Source organism: Penicillium solitum (genome assembly GCF_028829755.1).
Source record: "Penicillium solitum strain IBT 25940 chromosome Unknown utg000004l_segment0_segment0, whole genome shotgun sequence".
In the NCBI taxonomy this organism is placed as follows: Eukaryota; Fungi; Ascomycota; class Eurotiomycetes; order Eurotiales; family Aspergillaceae; genus Penicillium; species Penicillium solitum.
In genome coordinates this window covers 1,166,369-1,185,457 of record NW_027072124.1, presented here as the reverse complement: position 1 = coordinate 1,185,457, position 19,089 = coordinate 1,166,369, and the positions used below count along the sequence as shown (strand labels likewise).

The following is a 19,089-nucleotide window of genomic DNA, read 5'->3' as shown; positions in this document are numbered from 1 at the left end:
GTGAGGGGAAAAGGAAATTGATAAGTTGGATAAGTCGATAAGTCGATAAAGAGCATAACACAGGACTGACCGCCTGCCTTAAATAGAGGATGACGCAATTTGGTAGAGGGAGGGAAATACCGAGGTGGTAGTTTGTCTAATCATATATGAAGATTAGAACAGGTACTCCGTACATGGCTAGAAATAATGATCTACATTCGACGTGTATATCAACATATCAAGCTTTGCTCCGTACAAGTCGCTATGACACTTAGGACCCTTTCACTTGGCCCAAGTGGGTTAGAGTGGAGCATGTGATCGCTCCCCCGGATTGGTCAGGTGACCGGGAGATCAGCACATCGTTTCACGGTTTTGCTTTTGCTTGAGGTCACATTATGTGCCACATGATGGTCACAGCACCCCGAAAAGAGGAGGAGTGAAATTAAATGCAGATGACAAGGCTCCAACCTACCAGACACAGCTATTGTTTTCCATTCGCGTGAACATTTTATCTCGAACAGCTACTTTTCACCCTTTGTTGACATCCAAAGACATAGCCCTTCAGCCCTGCATAAACTTGGTCCCTGGCGACCTCGTATTGGATAATATTCTCCTGTGAGAGATCAGCGGACGAGCACGCCATAATGAATACATTCGACTCACCGGCGCCGCCTCCGACAGGTCCCAGTACCTCTGGAGGAGTGAAAAACAACCACTCATCGTCACGCTCGCCTACAGATTCAGCCCTGTCATCCTCCTTCGGCAGCACCCGGTCCCACTCGAGCTCCTCGTCCCGAAAGCATGCGCGTAGCCAGAACCCAGTTCAGACCTCATCCCAATCCACCGAGTCCACACCAATCAACACAGCCGGTCCCGCGGGGCGCAACTATCAGTCCACAGAGCAAGCAGCCGCCTCACAGCTCAAACACTCCCAATTAAACAATGCGAACCGTGACAGTGCCAACCAACCAACGAACCAAGGCTTGACTTCCGAGCCCCAGCAGTCTTGGTATAGCCAATTTGCAGATCGATACGGCAGCCTCGAGCTAGAGAACAAAGGCAGTGTAGCCCGCGATCACCTCGCATTAGGTACGATATGCGGCAGCCTACCATAAAAAATGCCACATAGACCTCCCCTAACACGCACTCCCTTCCCAACAGAACGAACGTTCCTAGCTTGGATGCGCACCTCCCTAGCCTTCGCCTCAATTGGTATCGCGGTAACGCAACTCTTCCGTCTGAACAGCGCCTCCTCAAAGACAAACGCCAATTACTTCGACCCAGTCTCCAACTCATACTCGGGTATCCTACCACCGCATCTCGCCTTGTCAGACTACGATTCAGCCGCGTTCCACGCCTCCTCTGCATCTGCCCGTCTTCGTAGCGTGGGCAAACCCCTCGGCTCGACTTTCATCGGCGTCTCAATCCTTATCCTTGTTGTTGGCTTCCACCGTTACTTCCAGAGCCAGTATTGGATTATTCGTGGGAAATTCCCGGCTAGTCGGGGTAGTGTGGCACTTACGGCGTTTGTGGCTGCTTCGCTGATTATTGCTACTCTCGCGGTTATCTTGGCGGTTTCGCCGGGGGCTATTGAGACTTAATCTGGGGATTGATTACTGACTGGTCTTTAATTTTGGGTTCTGTTTCTCCCTTCATGTTACTCCTGTTGTGAGGGTCCTCGTTTTTTTTTTTGCGTTTTGCGTGCAGCATTTTGCATTTTCGGGTTTCTTGAGTTTTTACCTACGTCATTACCCAGGGTTGTGGGTAGCCATTTTGCACTGAAGAGAACGAGGAGCGGGTACATATGGGTATGCCTTCTTGTCGTATACTGATGTTGACGATAGACTGTATGCAATCATGATCATGAGTTCCACTATACCTAGGTAGTTCATACGTAGATAATATCTACCTACAAAGCTAGCATACAACAAAAAGCCGATGGAAATATTTCGTTCTTTTCTGTCACGAACGCTCCGAATCCACCCGCGCCAGACCAGTCTAGGCACAACGTAGGAAGCAGGCGCAGAGACAGGGGAAACTACACGATGGACGGAGTATATCGACAATGATGGGGGGAAGGTGGAGGCAGGAAAAAGAGGATGGGGGGGGAAAGGACCCGGGCAACATGGCTTGCAAACAATGCGAAGCAGGAAATCAGAGAGAAAAAAAAGGAGCAGACTAAGAACCGGCTAAATACAATCCGTTCATCGCGGGCCGAGCTTGTCCAAGGCGCGTGCACCCTGTTCCTGCCACTCCTGCTTGCTTACCCACATGTCCTCCTTGTCGGCGATCTGAGCAAAATGTGTTAGCAAGGGCCGGAGTCAAAAGAAAAGAAAGGAGACTAACCAAGTTGGCAAGCACGGCACCACCCAGGAACACCATGTGTCTGCGGCGAGGGGGATCTTCAATGCGGACCTTGAATTTCTAGAAAGGTATTAGCCAAGCTGTACTTTTGTTTTTGCCAGAGTTTCTTCGACGTACGTTCAGGCGCTCTGGGTCGCCGCCCAGTACGCGGGTGAGCCAAAGCTGCTTCAATTCCTTCTCCAGACGAGAGGGCAAACCGGGGTACATGCTGCTACCACCACTGAGCACGATGGCCTTGTATAGACTAGAGCGAACATCGACATCGGCACCCTGGATACAGTTGAAGAGCATTTCAGCCATACCAGGCTGGTCAACATCAACCAAGTGTGGCTGGAAAAGGCACTCGGGCGCCTCGAAGCGCTCGCTGCCGACGCGGATGACACGGCCGTCAGGCAAGGTGTACGATTCGACGAGAACGGTGGTGTCTTCAGAAAGCTTCTTGTCCAACTCGAGGTCGTAGGAGACGTAAGCGAGCTTCTCCTTGATCTGGCGCACGGTCTCGAAATCGGCGGTTCGGTTCAGCGCGTAGCCGCGGCGCAGAAGGAGGGCAATCAGGTTGCGAGTGACGTCGCGGCCGGCGACATCCAGGCGGCGAATGTGGTGGTTGAGTACGGTCGACTCGTACACGGGGATAATGTGTGTCACACCGTCACCGGAATCCACAACAACACCGCTGCTCAGACCTATAACATGACATCAGTATTGATCCCGAACTCACGCTCTTGTCTTGCATCACATACCCTGGGCATACAGTGCCAGCACCGCCTGGATCGCCACATAGACACCACCAAATCCGTATCCTTCTAGCATCACCTCGGCCATCTGCTCACGGTTCTTGAGCGGGTTCATCGGCGGCTCCGTGAGGAGAATCTTGCGATCCGTGGGGTCGATCTTCATCTTCTCGTAAAAGGTGTAATTCCATAGGTGTTGCATGTCGTCCCATTTCTTGACAATTCCATTCTCCATCTAAAGCAGCACGGGTTAGGCATTGACAAGACACTTGCCTGGTTTGCGGAGAGGGCGGGGTAGAGTAACCAGGCGACAAGAACCCCCGAGATAAACATACAGGATAGCTGATCTGGAGCATTGAGCGTGCAGCGGCGGCTTCATCACCGCACATGATATCCTTGACCACGATGTCGCCGCCCTGCTCCTCCGTTCGCAAGATGGGCCGCCCCACTATCGAGGGAAACTGGTGCTCTGGGAAGTTCTGGCGAGGAAATATAAATTAGACAAGAGCAGAAAAGGACTGTAGTGGTCGTGCGACATACCTGGGCGGCATAGCCGACCTTGAGGAAGCCGGTTCCTCCATCGAGGACTGCGGAGTAGCTTGTTAGCTTGGAGCTGGGACACGGTAGCCTGGGGGGATCGGTGTGTACCAATGGGCATTTCCGCCATCTTGGAGGAATTGGGGATTCGACGATTGGGAGTTGAGGGTACCGTCGAGACTGATATTCTATTTGGAAACTCCCAAGATGAGCGGAAATAGGAGGGTTCAGGGGAGAGCGGAGGTGTTGGGGATGTCTGAAGTCGAGCCCACGTCGGACGGAGCATCATAACTTACGTGACCGTACCGTACCTGATATTCACCCCACAGCTGGGGGCGAGCCGCAGCCATGACGGTATGTGACCGCATCACCACATTCTTGGAGCAGACAAGCTCAGAGATGATGGATTAGGATGTAAATAATGCATTTGAGGTCTTGATAAGTGGTGGGATGATGCTGAAATCAATATATACGCAGGCTATAGTACATGTGGAACGCCTCACATTAAGGGGTATACACGAGGGCTTGACTACAAGGGCACACCAAGTATAGAATATAAATAAAGAGAGGGATGATATCCCCACAGTAATAAAGTCCAAGCCTAGTTAACCTCCATACAAGCAGAAGCCGTTGATAGCGTTGAAGAGCTTCCTGTCGGCCGACTCCGATATCCTCGGGAAACACACGCTCCACCATTTCCTATCCTCCCTGGACTCATACAAAGATCGCATTGCCCTACTCAAGTAGATTCCGCATTGTCAAATTTTGCTTGAATTCTTCGAACCAATCCTTGAGATCGTTGTCTATAGACAAAATCGTGACCGACTTGAATCCACACCTGAGGAAAACAACGAGCAACAATGCCACAAATCGGCTGGGTAAGTAACCCCTAGAGCATCTACGGGTTTGAACAAAACAACTAACCATGCACACAGTATGGACTCGGGTCCATGGGCCTAGCAATGGCCTCCAACCTGCAGCGCCACCTAGCCGCGAAGAAGGCTATCAGCCTGATCTACTCGAACCGCACGATGTCGCGCGGATCACCCCTGCAAGCGCTGGGAGCAATCCCAGAACCCAACTTCGAGAAGGTGGTGTCTCAATGTGGAATCATTTTCACTATGGTAAGCCGATTCTACCGAGAGGATACATATCAATGCAACTAAACCCCTCCCAGGTCTCCAATGACTCAGTGCTCCAAAGTCTGCTATCCACCGCGATGGGTTCAAGCCAGTCCCTCAAGGACAAGATCTTCATCGACTGCTCAACAGTGCATCCCGAGACCGTAAGGTCAGCTGTATCGGAGCTGAAGGGCAAGGGTGCATCGTACGTAGCAGCACCGGTCTTCGGCGGGAACCCAATTGCCGTGGATGGCAAGCTTGTTTTTGCTATTGGTGGCCCTAAGAATGCGACTGAGACCGTCAAGCCTCTGATCCAAGATGTGATGGGTCGCCGCGTTATTGATTGCGGCGAGGATGCTACAAAGTCCTCGCTTCTGAAAATCGCGGGTAACATTGTTACTGTTAACATGATGGAGGCTGTTGGGGAGGCTCAGGTCTTTGCTGAGAAGACCGGGCTTGGAACTGGTCCTATGGAGGAGCTCATTGGCGAGGCCTTTGGTCCTGTTGCTGGAGGGTATTCTAAGAGGTGTGTTACAATATTGTTTCAGTGCTGGCATTGCGGCTCTTCATACTTATCTTTGTTTCTAGATTGACTACCGGCGCTTACGCGCCACCCCTGGACTCCCGTCCTGGCTTTGGGGTTTCTCTTGCTATTAAAGATGCTAGACATGCTATGTCGATGGCCCAGGAGCGGGGTGTTGAGCTTCCTGGGCTTGAGCTTGCTCGGGCTAACATGGAGGCCGCGAGAGAATACGGTGGGGAATGCCTGGACAGCAGTGCGATGTACGGGACGCTGCGCCAGAAGGCTGGTCTGGAGTTTTGGAATGAGAAGAGCAGGAAAGAGTAAAGTTAAGATCATGGGTCCCATAAGATACAGAGTATCTATTGATTTGAAGATTTGTATTCGTTTAAAGGTCCAGACGGAAATTGTCTATGCAGACACCATTTGTTGGCAACGCGTATATGACCAGGTGAGGTGACCTGTGGCCCTTCTCACATGCTTCTGCCCTTGTATTGGGACTCCGCTCAAAAAAAAACAAAATCATACATCCGCCCAAAAACCAATTAAAGAACTCCACTTGCTAAAATCCAGGATTCCCTTTTCGCCAAAGATTAGTCGCGGAATTGAAAAAAAAAAAAAGAAATATTAACCAAGGTCAACTCGGTAGAGGTGGAACAGTGGTTGGAAGGAAGCCTGCTTAAGTAGTCGTGTAGTCTCTTGGTGAGTCTGCTCCGCACGGGGTGTCGGGCTGTGTTGTCTGTTTTGTCTGTGTTGTCGGCTTGATTCGTGCGGTGTCTGCCAAAGAGGGATAAGTCTCCGCAAAGCACGCCCCCAATGACCAATTGGACAAATTCCTCATATGCCGTTCAAAGACCGGGTTGATGACCAGCTCGTCCGAGTCGCCAGCTGACAACAAACAGTCCGTGTCCTCATACGGCCAATTGACCCTCATCCCGCTTGTAAATGGAATGAACCAATTCTCGAACGGGTAGTTCTGATAATTTGTAATGATCCTGTCACGCATTGCCGGCCAGGGAACATAGTCCATCCAAGCAGGGTGTGGATGGAGAATTTGTGTTGGGCGCGGGGTTAGCCACTCTGGGAGTCGCTCATAGTTCTCTTGCGTAGGGTAAATCTGCCAGCGCATGAGGAGGAACATGGTATAGAGCACGGCAACCTGCACCGGCAGAGATGAGATATCTGGAAAGGTGCGCAGGATATCTGTGAAAACCTTTGAGACTGGATGGGAGTAGACACTCCTCTCCGGGTTCAGCAACGAGGAGACACTCGGATACGGTGGCCCGGCTAGTTTTTGCCTAGGGATGCCTTGAGCCGCCTCGCGTTGCCGGCTATGAAGAAATTCCAAAAGAATGTTATCTAAAGGACATGTCGCTGGTAAATTTTGTATCGGAGCGGCAAATGCAGGTGGCCCGGGTTCAGAGGTAGTAGTCAAGGGATGTGGGTATATTGGTGCCGGAGGATTCAGCTGAGGATATCGGAGGTTTCCTGAGCTGCTGCCGTGAAGCCGGTCGACTTTAGGAACACTATCCGGATCATCGATAAGGAAGTTAAACCCTAGACGCTCATCTGAGCCGAGGTTCAAGCCGTGTGTGATATTATGGCGCTGTGAGTCCCACGCGACACGGAGAGAGGCCGACGGAGGACCTCCATTGGTACTGTTGCGCCGACTCCCGAGTGTTGGTGCAGAATGAGTCGGAGAAGGCGTATCAAGGCTGGCAAGGGACTCGGCATATGATTTCTCGCCTGGAATTGGGGTGAGGTGATCGGTGTCCGGCACTGGGGATGTATGCGAAGAGGGCGGAATAGACCTGGGTATAGCTAGAGAAGGAGGTGCGCCTATATTTATCAGTTGGAGACTTGAATTTCATCGAGATGCGCAACTGACCTGACAGTTCTGGCCTAGCGATCAATGGTTGGAGAATGTCCATTGCTGCCTTAAGCCCTTGGCGGAGCTCCGCGTTCTCCGACCGAATCCTCCCATTCTCGCCTAGAGCTGCTTGAAGATCAAGGTAGGGTTTCTGTGATGACAGGTCCCGGACCTGTTGCTCCAGAGCTTCTATGTGGCCCTTGGTTCTTTCTCGAATTGCGCGCTGCGCTTGGCGGTCGTTGGCCCGCTTTTTGGCCAACTGATCGGGAGTGAGATTGGCGACACCTCTTGATGACATGCTGTTCAGCTTGCGCTTGCGTCCTGATGTTGTGCCATTGTCCAAGAGTCCATCCACATCTATCGAGGCCGCTCGGGGAGGAATTGGCGAGTCTTCGGGTCTGTTGAGGGGAGTAGGGTGCGAACGTTGAGGCAAGCCAGGCAGGTCGGGCGAAGGCGCCACATGCTCATTGGCGTTTGTAGCGCGGGTGGCCATTGCCTTACACAGGCGCTAAGATTGGCCATTCAAGTTAGGGAAACAAAGAATGGAAGTTGGGGGAGTAAGACGTGTGAGTATGCTATGTGGGTCAAGAATGTCTGAAGTCCATCACGTTTAAACTTTCAAGCGGCAATGGGGGATAATCGGATTCAATGGACTCTTGACGATAAACAGACAATGTATCTTTGTTCCAAATACTATATATCTACGGACCAAAACTCCAATTATTTAGGAGAAGCTGGTGATGAACATGAAGCATTGAGGCAGCAAAGCCACAAAAAAATAAGAATATACACAGTATCAACGCCATACACAACTTCGGAACAAGCCCGAAGGATCAAGATTATGCACAAAGAGAAAAATATTCGGTCGTGTCGATCATATACACAGGCTTTTGTAAGTTCCAATGCAAGAAAGAAAGCATAAGCCAGATGAAAAGGGGAGTGATGATGGGGGCAAAAGTTCAAAACCAAAAGCTCAAGGGATTATTGGATCATATGGCCCATTTTCGAGATCTATCAGAGCAGACATATTAGTATCAACCCCAAACTGGGAAACGGCTTGAAACATACCTTAGTCTGAAGATATCCTTCAATTTCAGAGCTCTTAATTCCTTTCTGGCCGCCAGTCCGCCAAGCCAATGGGATCATCGGCACCCGCTCTTTTACAAGAACTTCCCGGTTGGGGCCCTCGATAGCGCGAACTTTATCGGGGTTATTGGTGAGTAGACGAATTCCTTCTGGGATGGCATCCACACCACAGCCAAGGTCTTCCAATATGGCCGTGGCCAGTCCATAGCTTCGAGCGTCAGCCGGATGGCGGAGCAAAAGGTTTGCCTCAACGGTATCCGACCCGAGATCCTGTAGATTGTATGCCTTCAACTTCTCGCCAAGACCGATTCCACGACCCTCCTGACGCAGGTAAACAATCACACCGCCTGTCGAATGTGAGGAGAGGGATTGGACCTCTGGAGGCGCGTCAGAGGCAAGATCCTCAACGGGGAAAGACATCAAGCGCGCCGCCTCATCCAGCTGCTCGCCGCAATCGCACCGCGCCGACCACGCCGTCTCTCCCGTATAACACTCCGAGTGAATTCGCACCAGCGGCGGCTCGATCTGCTTCGGCGTGGAGGCTGACCCGGCCAGCTCGTCATCATACCGGCTGCTGACTCTGCCCGGGTGCAATTTCCCAACGTACGCGCCCCGGATCATTCGGTCCATCTCGGTCTCCCCCGGCCGAACACTGTCCAAGCTCCGGCTGCGAATATTGTTTCCAAATACAATTGCCAAATGCTCTTTTCCATCCAGATCATTGTGGTAGAGGTGTAGAAACATTTCCGCTCCATTTGTTGTGGGGATTCGTGCCCGCACAATACATTCCACTGCTGGGAGCTTCTGGAGTAATTTAGGGCCTTTAACGCCCCGGCTCTTATGGTCGATATCTGCTGCCTGGGTTTGGTGAAGGACTGCTGTGGGACTTAAATCCAAGTTCAATGTGCCGCCGGGGGTTGCAGGTGGGGTGAATGCGGGCGATAGCAATGACTCCGGTAGGGCCGGGGTCCGTTCGCCTGCTGCGATGCCCCCCTGACTCGAATCATCTGATTGTCCATCTGATCTGCTCGGCAGCGTACGCGGGGGAAGTTTTGGTGAGGCGTGGGCCGGTAGGTCGGTCATTGCGACGGCGGAGAGGCGAGGCGGGGTAGTTGGAATTTGTGACGCGTGAGGCTCACTGCAGAAGCTCTAGTGTGCAGGGGTAGGGATTGAATAGCGCGGGTGCATTAATCTGACGGAAATACAAAACGGAGTCTGTTCAATGTAAAGCTTTAATTGCGAAGTAGACTATGCCCCGGCTATCCTCCCTCGGCATGAGGAGAAGAAGGCTGAGTCATCTATATGTCACCGCTTACTCTAGCACATTCTTCTGGGCCTTGGTCCACCTACCAGTAGGGCAGGATAATTGTTTAGTCAAGATTTCATAAGTTATTCAAGCTTTGTTTGATCTATAATTGCGCTATTCTATGGAATGCATGGCTTTTCCTTGGCCCAAATTCAACCCATTGAATATTATTCTCACTTCACCTATATGCATCAATCTAACAATTCGGAGCCGACATCGGGGGAGGAAATGATAAACAATCGCGGCATTTTATCACGCCACCAGTATTCAACTCGTATGTGTACCATTAGTGCTCTGAATATTCTGACCGTTTTCAAAGACATGGAGACCATATCTCAGATCATATTGGTCTATATCGTATATTCGTCGAGAACGAAAGGTAGTATGTGCGATCAAACTTTGTCAGACTCCCATCGATAGTCCCACCCTCGTCAAGAGGCCAAGCTAGCAGATTGTCTTCCGGGATATGAGCTTTCGCGAAGTGTTATAGAAAACTTATGTTGTAGGCATCTAGAACTGCTCTGTTCGACCCCAGCTTTTTCCATGTAGATCCCCCGGCCACTAAGCCAAGAACAGAAATTATCATAACTTCAAAAAAAGGATTTTGTTCTTTCTAACTAAAGTATCTAGTCAAGATGAAAGCACTCCATATCCATGGTAGGCCTTCGAACTCCAGATAGCGCCGCGCTTAAATGGTATCATCATCACATCAGATCATAGAAACAGCTTGGGATTACTTGCCCAGAATATCCAGCACAAAGCGCCGGTCGACCTCCATCTCTTTATCGTCCTCTTCACCCTCAAACTTGAGGCGATAGACGTCCTTCCTTGCGCCCATCACCTCGGCGCGATAGAAGGTGGTGGTGTCCGGGTATCGCGCAAGGACCTGCTTGCCAGCCGGGTACGCAGCTAAATGGGTGCTGAGCTGAGGAATGGGAATGAGAGAGGCAGCCGTAGTCTTGTAAACCGCCCCCTGCTCACCATTCTCATTCGGCTCGGGGTCCTGCACATCATATCTGGGATCAGACAAGACGCGCGTCAGTCAATGTAAATTGAGACGAAACGCGAACGACCAAACATCACTTACCGCTTCTTCGGTCCGTCACCAGTAACAGCCTTGATTATGCATTGGATCCCCTCGCCCTCGACACCTTGTTTATTCTTGTTGTGTTTAAAGACAACCTGAGCCCCAACCACCAGCAAACCACTCCGCTCTGCGACAGTGCCCTTGGTCCCCTCCGACGGCCCTTCCTCGATCTTGACCATAACGTTATCCTGGCGGCCCCCTTCGCGGGCTTGCGTGCTCGACGAGACGCTTGCGCTGCGTGGGACGGTCCCCTTTGAGCGTGCGGTCTTGTCAGCCCCCGAGGCATTGGGGGAGTCGGTCACCGAACCTTCGACTTCATTTCTTTTCTTTCGAGACTTGTTGAACGATGCGGACCGATTTGGAGGCGCTTCGGCTTCGGATGCCTTGCGCAATGCAGTGAGCAGTTCTAAATTTTTGATTACATCGCATGGCTCGTCCTGCATGATCGAGCGCTCGTCTTCGCTGAGCTTCTGGCTCAGGCGGAGCCAGTTGTCGAGTTGGTCGTGTTCGGCCATGGTTGGTTCTGCTTGGCAGTGCAATGTTAGTATATGTGATTGATAATAAGCTTGAATTTGTTCGGATTAATTTCAAGTGACGCGCATATTGGAGCTTTGCGGTGTCGGCTATAGAGCCGATGGATCTAGTGCGGGGGGGACTCACGGTTGCCATCGTGCGCGATCTTGTCTACCAACGTTTTAATCTGCGCAGACAATGAATTCTGTTGATCGAACTTCTCCTTAGATTTTCGAATATCCTGGCAGATCTTGGTCCAGAGCTCCAATTCCTCATTATTGCCAAAGCCGTTGTCTCTGGGTCGGGGGCGGTTGCGAGACATCCTCCGTTTACCAACAAGGTGGGGCAAGGAATGTGTAAAGAGTATGAACAGCTTACTGCTGACCAGAACCCCAGGGTATTGAGAACTCCAGATTTGAAGCAACAAGTTGTTAATTCAAAAGGTTGGAGATGCGGTGATAAGGGCTCCGTCCTGTGGGCGGTCGGAGTTGATACGCTAGACTACTTTGGGACATGACATTGTCGATGTAATGAACGTTGACAGTTGTATAATGTCAATTTTTGTCTTCTCAATGGGTATATTGGTGATAAACATCAAGAGACTTTGATCCTATTGAATTTATTCCAAGTATACTGTCTCAATGCGGCTGTATATTATGGCTATAACTGGACGGACGGTTGCGGAAGTACCTGATTCGGCATTCCGTGACAGATTGGGATACTCCGTAAATCCCAGAAACAAAAAGCCATCTCAGTGAAATACCAGACCAATCTTCCCTATAAAGCTCTGAACGTGTGTCATAGATCAAACGACCCTGTCCAACATTTCTCACCGAAGGCTTGGCGGGGTATTTCTAATCCCAAGTTTCTGGTTGCCCCTCCCGCTTTTCCCCAAACATACATTTCAACATGCAGGTCCCACTACTTCGGCTGCAATGTGGTAAGTTTGGAGATGCTTAGAAGAAGAAACATCCGCTGATATATAGATCTTTAGGCGTCAACAGCTACGACTGGGGTAAGCTAGTACCACTGGCGAGATTGTGTTCCCCGCACTGATTAACCCGTCATAGGCAAGGTCGGCCAAGAGTCGGCAGCGGCAAAGTATGCGGCCACAACAGCCGCCCCGGATTTTGCGATTGAGGCCGACAAGCCCTATGCCGAAGTAAGTGAGAGCTTAAGTGCAATGTTAAAGGCAATGGGCTCACAATTCATAGCTCTGGATGGGCACACACCCGTCTCTTCCCTCTAAGGATGTGGAGACCCAGCGTAGCCTCCTCGACATGGTTCAGGATAACCAGGCCCTGCTGTCGACGGATATCAGCGAACGATTTGGAGGCAGACTCCCGTTCTTGTTCAAGGTGCTTTCCATCCGTAAAGCGCTCAGCATCCAGGCCCATCCCAACAAGAAGCTTGCGGAGCAGCTCCATGCCCGAGACCCAAAGAACTATCCCGGTGAGTGATAATCGGGATCACAACCAATAAACGAGCACCCGGAAACACGGCTAACTAATTTCAAGATGACAATCACAAGCCCGAAATGACCATTGCCATCACTCCATTCGAGGGTGTGTGTGGCTTCCGTCCGCTCGCAGAGATCACACATTTCCTCAAGGCTGTGGAGCCTCTCCGCACCCTTGTTGGTGACCAGGCAGCGAGTGAGTTCGAGAAGCTTGTTAAGGGTAACGAAGACTCAGAGGATCCTGCCGTCATCCAAAAGAACAAGGAAGCGCTACGATCCCTTTTCACCACTCTGATGGAGTCTTCATCCGAGAAGGTAGAGACAGCCTGCAAGGCCCTTATCTCGACCGCGGATAACAGCCCCGATAGCTTTGCAACCCTAGCAGGTGAGGTGGAGACGAACCCTACCAACCCCGCCGAGCTGGCTGCGCTTGCCAAGCGTCTGGACGGACAGTTCCCGAACGACATCGGTCTGTTCATCTTCTTCTTCCTCAACTTCGTCAAGCTGCAGCCTGGCGAGGGTATGTTCCTGAAGGCAGATGACATCCACGCTTACATCTCCGGTGATATCATCGAATGCATGGCGTCATCTGACAACGTGGTGCGAGCCGGTTTCACCCCGAAATTCAAGGACGTCGACACCCTCACCCAGATGCTGACCTACTCCTATGCACCAATCGAGGAGCAGAAGATCCAGGCCACAGACTACCCGTATGTCATCCTGAACGCCACTGCTTACTCCAGCGCCTCGTCCGCCATGCTCTATGACCCTCCTATCGACGAGTTCAGCGTTATCAAGACCGACTTAAACCGGACTGGCGCCAAGGCCACTTTCGACCCGATCGAAGGCCCCAGTATCTTCATTTGCACACGCGGCAAGGGTAGAATCACTGTCGGCAATAAGACCGAGGAGGTCCAGGAGGGCTACGTTTTCTTCGTCGGCGCTACCGCTGAATGTGTGATTGAGAACACCGGCAGCGGTGAAGGCGATGACGATGTCTTTACGACCTACAAGGCATTCTGTGAATTGGCCCCGACCGGTGAGGAAAACTAGGTCAATGGTAACTAAGTTTTCGTATTCTAATCTGTGGCGTCAAGATGAAACTCGCCGTTCTGGGATTGGCGCAAACCTGTGAGGTGCACATGGGATACACGATGGTATTCCGGTGTGAAATAACGAAATTACAAAATTACAAAATTACGAAAACAATACAATGCAATGCCAAATGACAAACTTGGAAATGTTTAGGCTGTAGTTGCAACCACTCAAGGTCTCAGACATATTGTGCCAACGGGCATCTAAAGAGACCGACCTTTGCACCAATGGAGTTATCGGATTACTTGTTTGTTACGTTCCAAGTCTGAACATTCGAATTCCCTTCATCAAATTTGTTAACTTTCTTTCACCCGATATATATATATATATATATATTATGGCTCGTAGAAGACGAGAAGTTGACGTTGTCACGGTTGGAGGGAGCAAGACCTGCAAAAAGCCATATTCTCTTCATGCGAGGACAAAGGTATTGCGTGTTGAACCTCCTGACCAAGCACGCGACTGTTCCGATGGCTCGCCTGGCCAGCTTGACTCGGTCGAAATCCGGCGGCTCTCGAACCCATCGATGAACTTCTGGCCATGTTGGTTCGTTAGTTGTAGTATTGTAGATTGAACAAGACGAGCAGACTTCTGACACACTATCTCCCGCGATACCAATCCATATGTCGCGCTGCATTGACAGAGGTGTGTACATCAGATTGGTTCCTTTTGGAGGGTGTCATAATTCTTTGACGACTGTCCAATGTGCCTCCCCTCAGGTCTGTCCCTGTTTGAATTCTTATAGAACACTTCCCTTGCTTCTTTTTTATATGCCAAAGTAAGTTGGATCTCCAATACCATCATACTCAAGATAGACAAAATCCCATTGAAATGCCAACGGTACCTTAAAGACGCCACGATGTGGATCGGAGAACAACCTTGGAACCAATTAGCAATCGGCGGCTTCAGTTCCTGAATGCCCCACAGCCGAGAGAATCTAAAGAGCGGGGAGAGATACCTGGGCAGCTTATAAAGCCGAGACTCAGCTGAGACTCAGTTGAGACTTCCCCGTTCCACTTCTCCAAGAGCTTCAATCACTCAAATCACAATGTCGTCCAATCTTGGTGTCCCCCAACTCGGCTTCTGGGAAAAAGCAGATATCCCATTCGTGCACCTATCCATATACGCCAGCATGGTATATGCTGCCATTACTGGTGTGTTTCGGGGTAAAGCCAGCCCCAAGCGCTACGATCACCACATCTTGGCCGTCGTGATTCGGAAAGCCATTGAGCGAAGGTCAGATCGGCAGACACAGTATGTTGTCCTCTGTCTCAATTATTTTGCATATAAATCTCAAGAAAGCAACAATGAGAATGTATAATCCATTGACCTCGTATTGTCGCATAGGTACCTCATGCCGCCAACTTCAGCGAGCTACGAAACCGTCATGAAGAAGCGCGGTCTCCAACCCGAGACCGTTACACTTCCACATGATACAGAGGGCCACTGGATCGGAAACAAGAATGCCAAGAACGTGATCATATATTACCATGGTGCGTCCCCAATCTCGATTGTGTAACACGCGGAGAAATTCCCACCCAAGAGCAAAAACCCTAATCACAACATTGCATATATCCACAAATACAAGCAAAACCAAAAAGAAAAAACTAACCAATAAAAACAGGTGGCGGCTTCGCCATGCCCGCCATCCCAGCCTACTTCGACTTCTGGATCGAGATGCTAAAAGCCCTAAACGAAACCGGCCACGACCTAGCCGTCTTCTTCCCACGGTACACGCTAACCCCACACGCAACATACCCAACCCAACTCCGCCAAGCCGTCGAAGCTCTGCGCTACATCATCAACGAGACGGGCCGCTCACCAGCCAACGTGATTATCGGCGGAGACTCCGCCGGGGGGAACCTCACCGCAGCAACACTGCTGCATCTATCTCACCCGCACGCGGAGATCGACCCGCTGACGCTGTCGGCGCCATTAGCGGGCGTCTTTACGTATGCGCCTTGGATTAACTTTAGTACGGAGTGGCCGTCGATGAAGGATAATATGTGGAAGGATATTATTACACCGGCGCGTTTGACGAGGTGGTCTCATTCTTACCGCGGGGATAAGCCGGCGGATAATTGGAATGAGCCGTTTAATGCGCCGGCTGAGTGGTGGAGGGATGCTAAGACGGAGAGGATTTTGGTTCTTGCTGGTGGGGATGAGATTTTGCTTTCGCCTATTCAGGAGTTTGTGAAGACGATAAAGTCAGTTTTTGGGGAGATTACTTTTGTTGTTGGGGATGATGAATCGCATGATGCGCCGTTTTATACTATGGTTAAGGAGGAGACTCAAACTCGTTCGGAGTTGCGAGGGTGGTTGGCTGCTCGACTGTGATTTTATTAAGCATAGGTTGGATAGGAACAGGCTTTTATTATTCCTATTGTCTCATACCAAATTACAGATAAGGGAACCAAATATGGTACCAATTGCAAGATTGAGATAGGTCGTGTCTTTTCATAAACAAGCAGGATAGGCTGCCCTAGCTCGGATTAAACAAAACAGCAAATATATGGAACAGCATTTAGATTATTCTACGATGAGACCTTGGCAGAGAACTTAGCAGCCGCAGTATCGAAGAACTCGCTCTTTTCCTGGATATCAGTGAGAAGGGGGTGTGCGGGCTGGATCTGCTGTAACCGGCTAGACGAGAGATACAAGTTAGCATCAAGTTCACTATCTCGTTTAAATGGAGCCACGACGGGAGGACATACGACTCCAGGTCCTCAGTCTGCTTGCCAGCCAACACATTCAAAACAACGCTATTGGCAATCAACTCCACGTCGGTAGGGTATTTCTCAAGAGCGGCGGTGAGGGCAGCCTCTGCCTCGGGGATACGACCCAGGTGGATCTCAGCGATAGCCTGCCCGACGATAGAGAGCGGTGCGGAGGTACCGGGTGCGGAGGCAAGCTCCTCGAACACGTAGAAAGCAGACTGGTAGCTCTCGCCGCCCTGTACAGCAGAAACACATAAGTCAGCACTCATACACCATTGTTTTATAGATTGTAGGTTTCTCATCAACATACGACTCTCAAGCCAACCCACGACTCGGCGACGTTGACCAGCAGCGAATCCTGACCCCAGCGCTTGGCAGCCTGAACTTCCTTGAGGGCGAGATCGGTCCGGTTTTGTTGGAGGTGGATCTGGACGATAAGGGAGACGCTAAAATACAGACAGATTGTCAGATCAAGATGCTCCGGTATATCGCAGTCTTCTTGCGACGAAGGTAACTCACGCCTCGAGGTTACCCTGGTGCTTGGACAGCAGCGCCAGCGCCTCCTCGCTGTAGCCCTGGGCCTGGAGCACGGTAGCAGCAAGGACCTGCACGGTGTTGTTTTCGGGGTAGTTCTCTGCGAGTTCTTGTGCGAGCTGCAGGGCAGCGTCTGTCTTGCCGGAGGACTGCAGGGCCAGGGCCCTGACGGCCGACAGGTCTGGGCTGTCCTCTTCGATGGAGGGTTCGGCGAGGCTTTCGTCGAATTGGCCGAGAGCAATCTGGGCGCGGAGTCTGAGGACTTGAGCGGGGAGCTGGTTCTCGGGGGAGAGCGCGGCGGTCTCGAAGTCGATCACATTCTGGTATTGGCCTGAGTGGAAGGCGCTGTGGATGTTGAGGAGCTCTGCGGGGAAGCTGGATTAGCGCTGATCGGAGCTGGAGAAAGGTATGGGAGTCTTACCGCCCTCTGCAGAAAAGGGATCCATGTTGACTGTTGTGGAAGAATTGGGGTTCGAGGGGAATGGGTGTTGTTGATGATGCCCTGTGGCCGCAGTTGTTCACGGTGGCTTTATGGTGGAGAGGCAACTCTGCCGAGATAACACGGGGCAGGTGGGCCGACCGCCTTGGATCTATACAATTCGATCATCTACACTTCAACTTCAACACTCCATCTACAAATCCATGGTTATTTCTACATTTTCATGATTGAGATTGAAAGGCATGAGATATATTCATTTCACGACAGAAACTAAAGTGTACAGGGTATCAACATGGGACAAACATCAACATTCCCATACGACAAAACTAACAAATTCGTGAGATATACATAAATTGGGGCCTCGTCAAAACCAACTGGGTCAAAACCCTTTGGAATAAATCCCCCAGCTGGAAAGAATACCCCGTATTCGCTTCCCGTGTTCTCTGCTGGCACAATTTGGTTGGGTGCCAACAACAACAGACAATAATAAGCATGAGGTACATGATCCAAGACAGACCATGTACCAATTCCCTTCTCTCGGAATCACCGAGAAAACTTTTTCTTTAAGGCCCGACATGCTTTGCGGGCCTTGCTCGACACAACTCGTGCAACCACAAGAGGCAACCACTGGGGTTCGTGGTTGGTAGGCGGAGATGGTGACGGTGATGGGGAAGTAGAGGTGGTTGCAGAGGATTCTCCGGACTGCGGTGGTAGGGCTCCACAAAATGGGAGTAAACAGTGTTCGTACTCCGAGTCGGTTGCGGTCGTGGCCAGCGAGACTGAGTCTTCTTCGTTGCGGAACTCGGTGAATGTTCGCCGTGGGTCGTGTTGGCTGATTCGATCGTACAGCCGACGAAGAGATGACTTGCCGATGAGTCTCGCGGCTGGAGGTTCATGCTCCAGCTTTAGTGGACCTAGAGCTCGTAGGTCGAGGGAGGAACGGCGCGATGACTGCGGTGATGGGTGTTGTTCGGACTCAGATGGTTGGTCCGGGTGGCGGGTGCTGTGTTGAGTGGTGGCCACCTGGTGGAATTCAAGTGTCCTGCGAATTATGTTAATATAAATGTATAGCTCATGGAAGAGAGCTAGATATAGATGCTTACCTTGGGTCAGTGCTTCCGTTGTTCCCAGAAATGGCATCGAACCAGTTGGGGACCTCGGCCTGTTCGTAGTAGACTTGCACGGATGTCATCGTGCTATGTTGTATGTAGCCTTTGGTGATTTATATGAAAAGGCTTTGAAGGGATTGGAGCTGGGGTTGGTGGTGGTGTATCGATCCCCAGGGGTAGATTGAGTAGTCATTATACTCTATAGTGAAGACCAGTTGAGGTATACTGGAAGTAGATTGGATATATACCTGATGGCAGAATAATGTAATAGTCAAAGGAGATAGATGAAGAAGTAAGAATTCAGAAGAAGAGAAATGGATTCAAAGGTCGTATATATAGATCGTTATTCAAAAACTACTAAGCCTTCTTGAGAGCCGGCGTTGAGTTCCATAAAACCAGAGCACAGTTAAAAGATACTTTCCCCTATAGAGATAAATTAGGGCTGCATCCATGGGTACCAGGGCCGAAAGGTGTTTCGGCGATGATGGAAAGAGCGTCACGGGCATCGTAACAAGGCAAGTACATATTAAAACCAGGTACCACACCGACCGTGGCAAACCTTATAACCCAGTGCACAAATTCATACAAAGCGCACTTTCCCGAATATAGACATGCTGTATAC

General features: G+C 50.7%; 10 protein-coding genes across 10 annotated transcripts; 4 read left to right on the top strand and 6 right to left on the bottom strand.

The window, feature by feature from the left end:
- Positions 1–623: 623 nt before the first annotated feature.
- Positions 624–1,580, top strand: N7455_006447 (uncharacterized protein; the record flags this gene model as incomplete). Its single annotated transcript, XM_040957027.2, has 2 exons — positions 624–1,068; positions 1,141–1,580. 2 exons carry the CDS (start codon positions 624–626, stop codon positions 1,578–1,580), a joined length of 885 nt encoding a protein of 294 aa, XP_040812649.2.
- A 500-nt stretch (positions 1,581–2,080) lies between these two features.
- On the bottom strand, positions 2,081–3,982 carry N7455_006446 (actin-related protein 2). The gene is made up of 7 exons (XM_040957022.2): positions 3,723–3,982; positions 3,615–3,661; positions 3,410–3,553; positions 3,084–3,309; positions 2,461–3,026; positions 2,326–2,403; positions 2,081–2,270 (listed from the first exon to the last, which is right to left on the bottom strand). Exons 1-7 carry the CDS (start codon positions 3,898–3,900, stop codon positions 2,184–2,186), a joined length of 1,326 nt encoding a protein of 441 aa, XP_040812614.2. The 5' UTR covers positions 3,901–3,982; the 3' UTR covers positions 2,081–2,183.
- Positions 3,983–4,339: 357 nt separating this feature from the next.
- N7455_006445 (NAD(P)-dependent oxidoreductase) lies at positions 4,340–5,579 on the top strand (the record flags this gene model as incomplete). The annotated part of the gene is made up of 4 exons (XM_040956940.2): positions 4,340–4,489; positions 4,547–4,735; positions 4,789–5,258; positions 5,321–5,579. Exons 1-4 carry the CDS (start codon positions 4,472–4,474, stop codon positions 5,577–5,579), a joined length of 936 nt encoding a protein of 311 aa, XP_040812584.2. The 5' UTR covers positions 4,340–4,471.
- Positions 5,580–5,931: 352 nt separating this feature from the next.
- On the bottom strand, positions 5,932–7,615 carry N7455_006444 (bZIP transcription factor; the record flags this gene model as incomplete). The annotated part of the gene is made up of 2 exons (XM_040956957.2): positions 5,932–7,091; positions 7,141–7,615. The coding sequence occupies 2 exons, from the start codon at positions 7,613–7,615 to the stop codon at positions 5,932–5,934; spliced, it is 1,635 nt and encodes a 544-aa protein (XP_040812527.2).
- A 488-nt stretch (positions 7,616–8,103) lies between these two features.
- N7455_006443 (GTP cyclohydrolase II) lies at positions 8,104–9,291 on the bottom strand (the record flags this gene model as incomplete). Its single annotated transcript, XM_040956998.2, has 2 exons — positions 8,104–8,133; positions 8,191–9,291. 2 exons carry the CDS (start codon positions 9,289–9,291, stop codon positions 8,104–8,106), a joined length of 1,131 nt encoding a protein of 376 aa, XP_040812569.1.
- An 852-nt stretch (positions 9,292–10,143) lies between these two features.
- N7455_006442 (SAGA-associated factor 29 family protein) lies at positions 10,144–11,532 on the bottom strand. Its single transcript, XM_040957029.2, has 3 exons — positions 11,262–11,532; positions 10,602–11,124; positions 10,144–10,530 (listed from the first exon to the last, which is right to left on the bottom strand). Exons 1-3 carry the CDS (start codon positions 11,434–11,436, stop codon positions 10,248–10,250), a joined length of 981 nt encoding a protein of 326 aa, XP_040812547.1. The 5' UTR covers positions 11,437–11,532; the 3' UTR covers positions 10,144–10,247.
- A 491-nt stretch (positions 11,533–12,023) lies between these two features.
- On the top strand, positions 12,024–13,708 carry pmi1 (mannose-6-phosphate isomerase pmi1; the record flags this gene model as incomplete). The annotated part of the gene is made up of 6 exons (XM_040957045.2): positions 12,024–12,054; positions 12,109–12,129; positions 12,185–12,276; positions 12,329–12,566; positions 12,632–13,612; positions 13,671–13,708. The coding sequence occupies 6 exons, from the start codon at positions 12,024–12,026 to the stop codon at positions 13,706–13,708; spliced, it is 1,401 nt and encodes a 466-aa protein (XP_040812628.2).
- Positions 13,709–14,716: 1,008 nt separating this feature from the next.
- Positions 14,717–16,005, top strand: N7455_006440 (putative 6-hexanolactone hydrolase; the record flags this gene model as incomplete). The annotated part of the gene is made up of 3 exons (XM_040956992.2): positions 14,717–14,922; positions 15,016–15,161; positions 15,293–16,005. The coding sequence occupies 3 exons, from the start codon at positions 14,717–14,719 to the stop codon at positions 16,003–16,005; spliced, it is 1,065 nt and encodes a 354-aa protein (XP_040812545.2).
- Positions 16,006–16,202: 197 nt separating this feature from the next.
- N7455_006439 (putative Coatomer subunit epsilon) lies at positions 16,203–17,365 on the bottom strand (the record flags this gene model as incomplete). Its single annotated transcript, XM_040956965.2, has 5 exons — positions 16,203–16,311; positions 16,383–16,621; positions 16,696–16,831; positions 16,905–17,283; positions 17,341–17,365. 5 exons carry the CDS (start codon positions 17,363–17,365, stop codon positions 16,203–16,205), a joined length of 888 nt encoding a protein of 295 aa, XP_040812581.2.
- Positions 17,366–17,901: 536 nt separating this feature from the next.
- On the bottom strand, positions 17,902–18,550 carry N7455_006438 (uncharacterized protein; the record flags this gene model as incomplete). Its single annotated transcript, XM_065605361.1, has 2 exons — positions 17,902–18,400; positions 18,462–18,550. 2 exons carry the CDS (start codon positions 18,548–18,550, stop codon positions 17,902–17,904), a joined length of 588 nt encoding a protein of 195 aa, XP_065461215.1.
- Between the last annotated feature and the right edge of the window lie 539 nt (positions 18,551–19,089).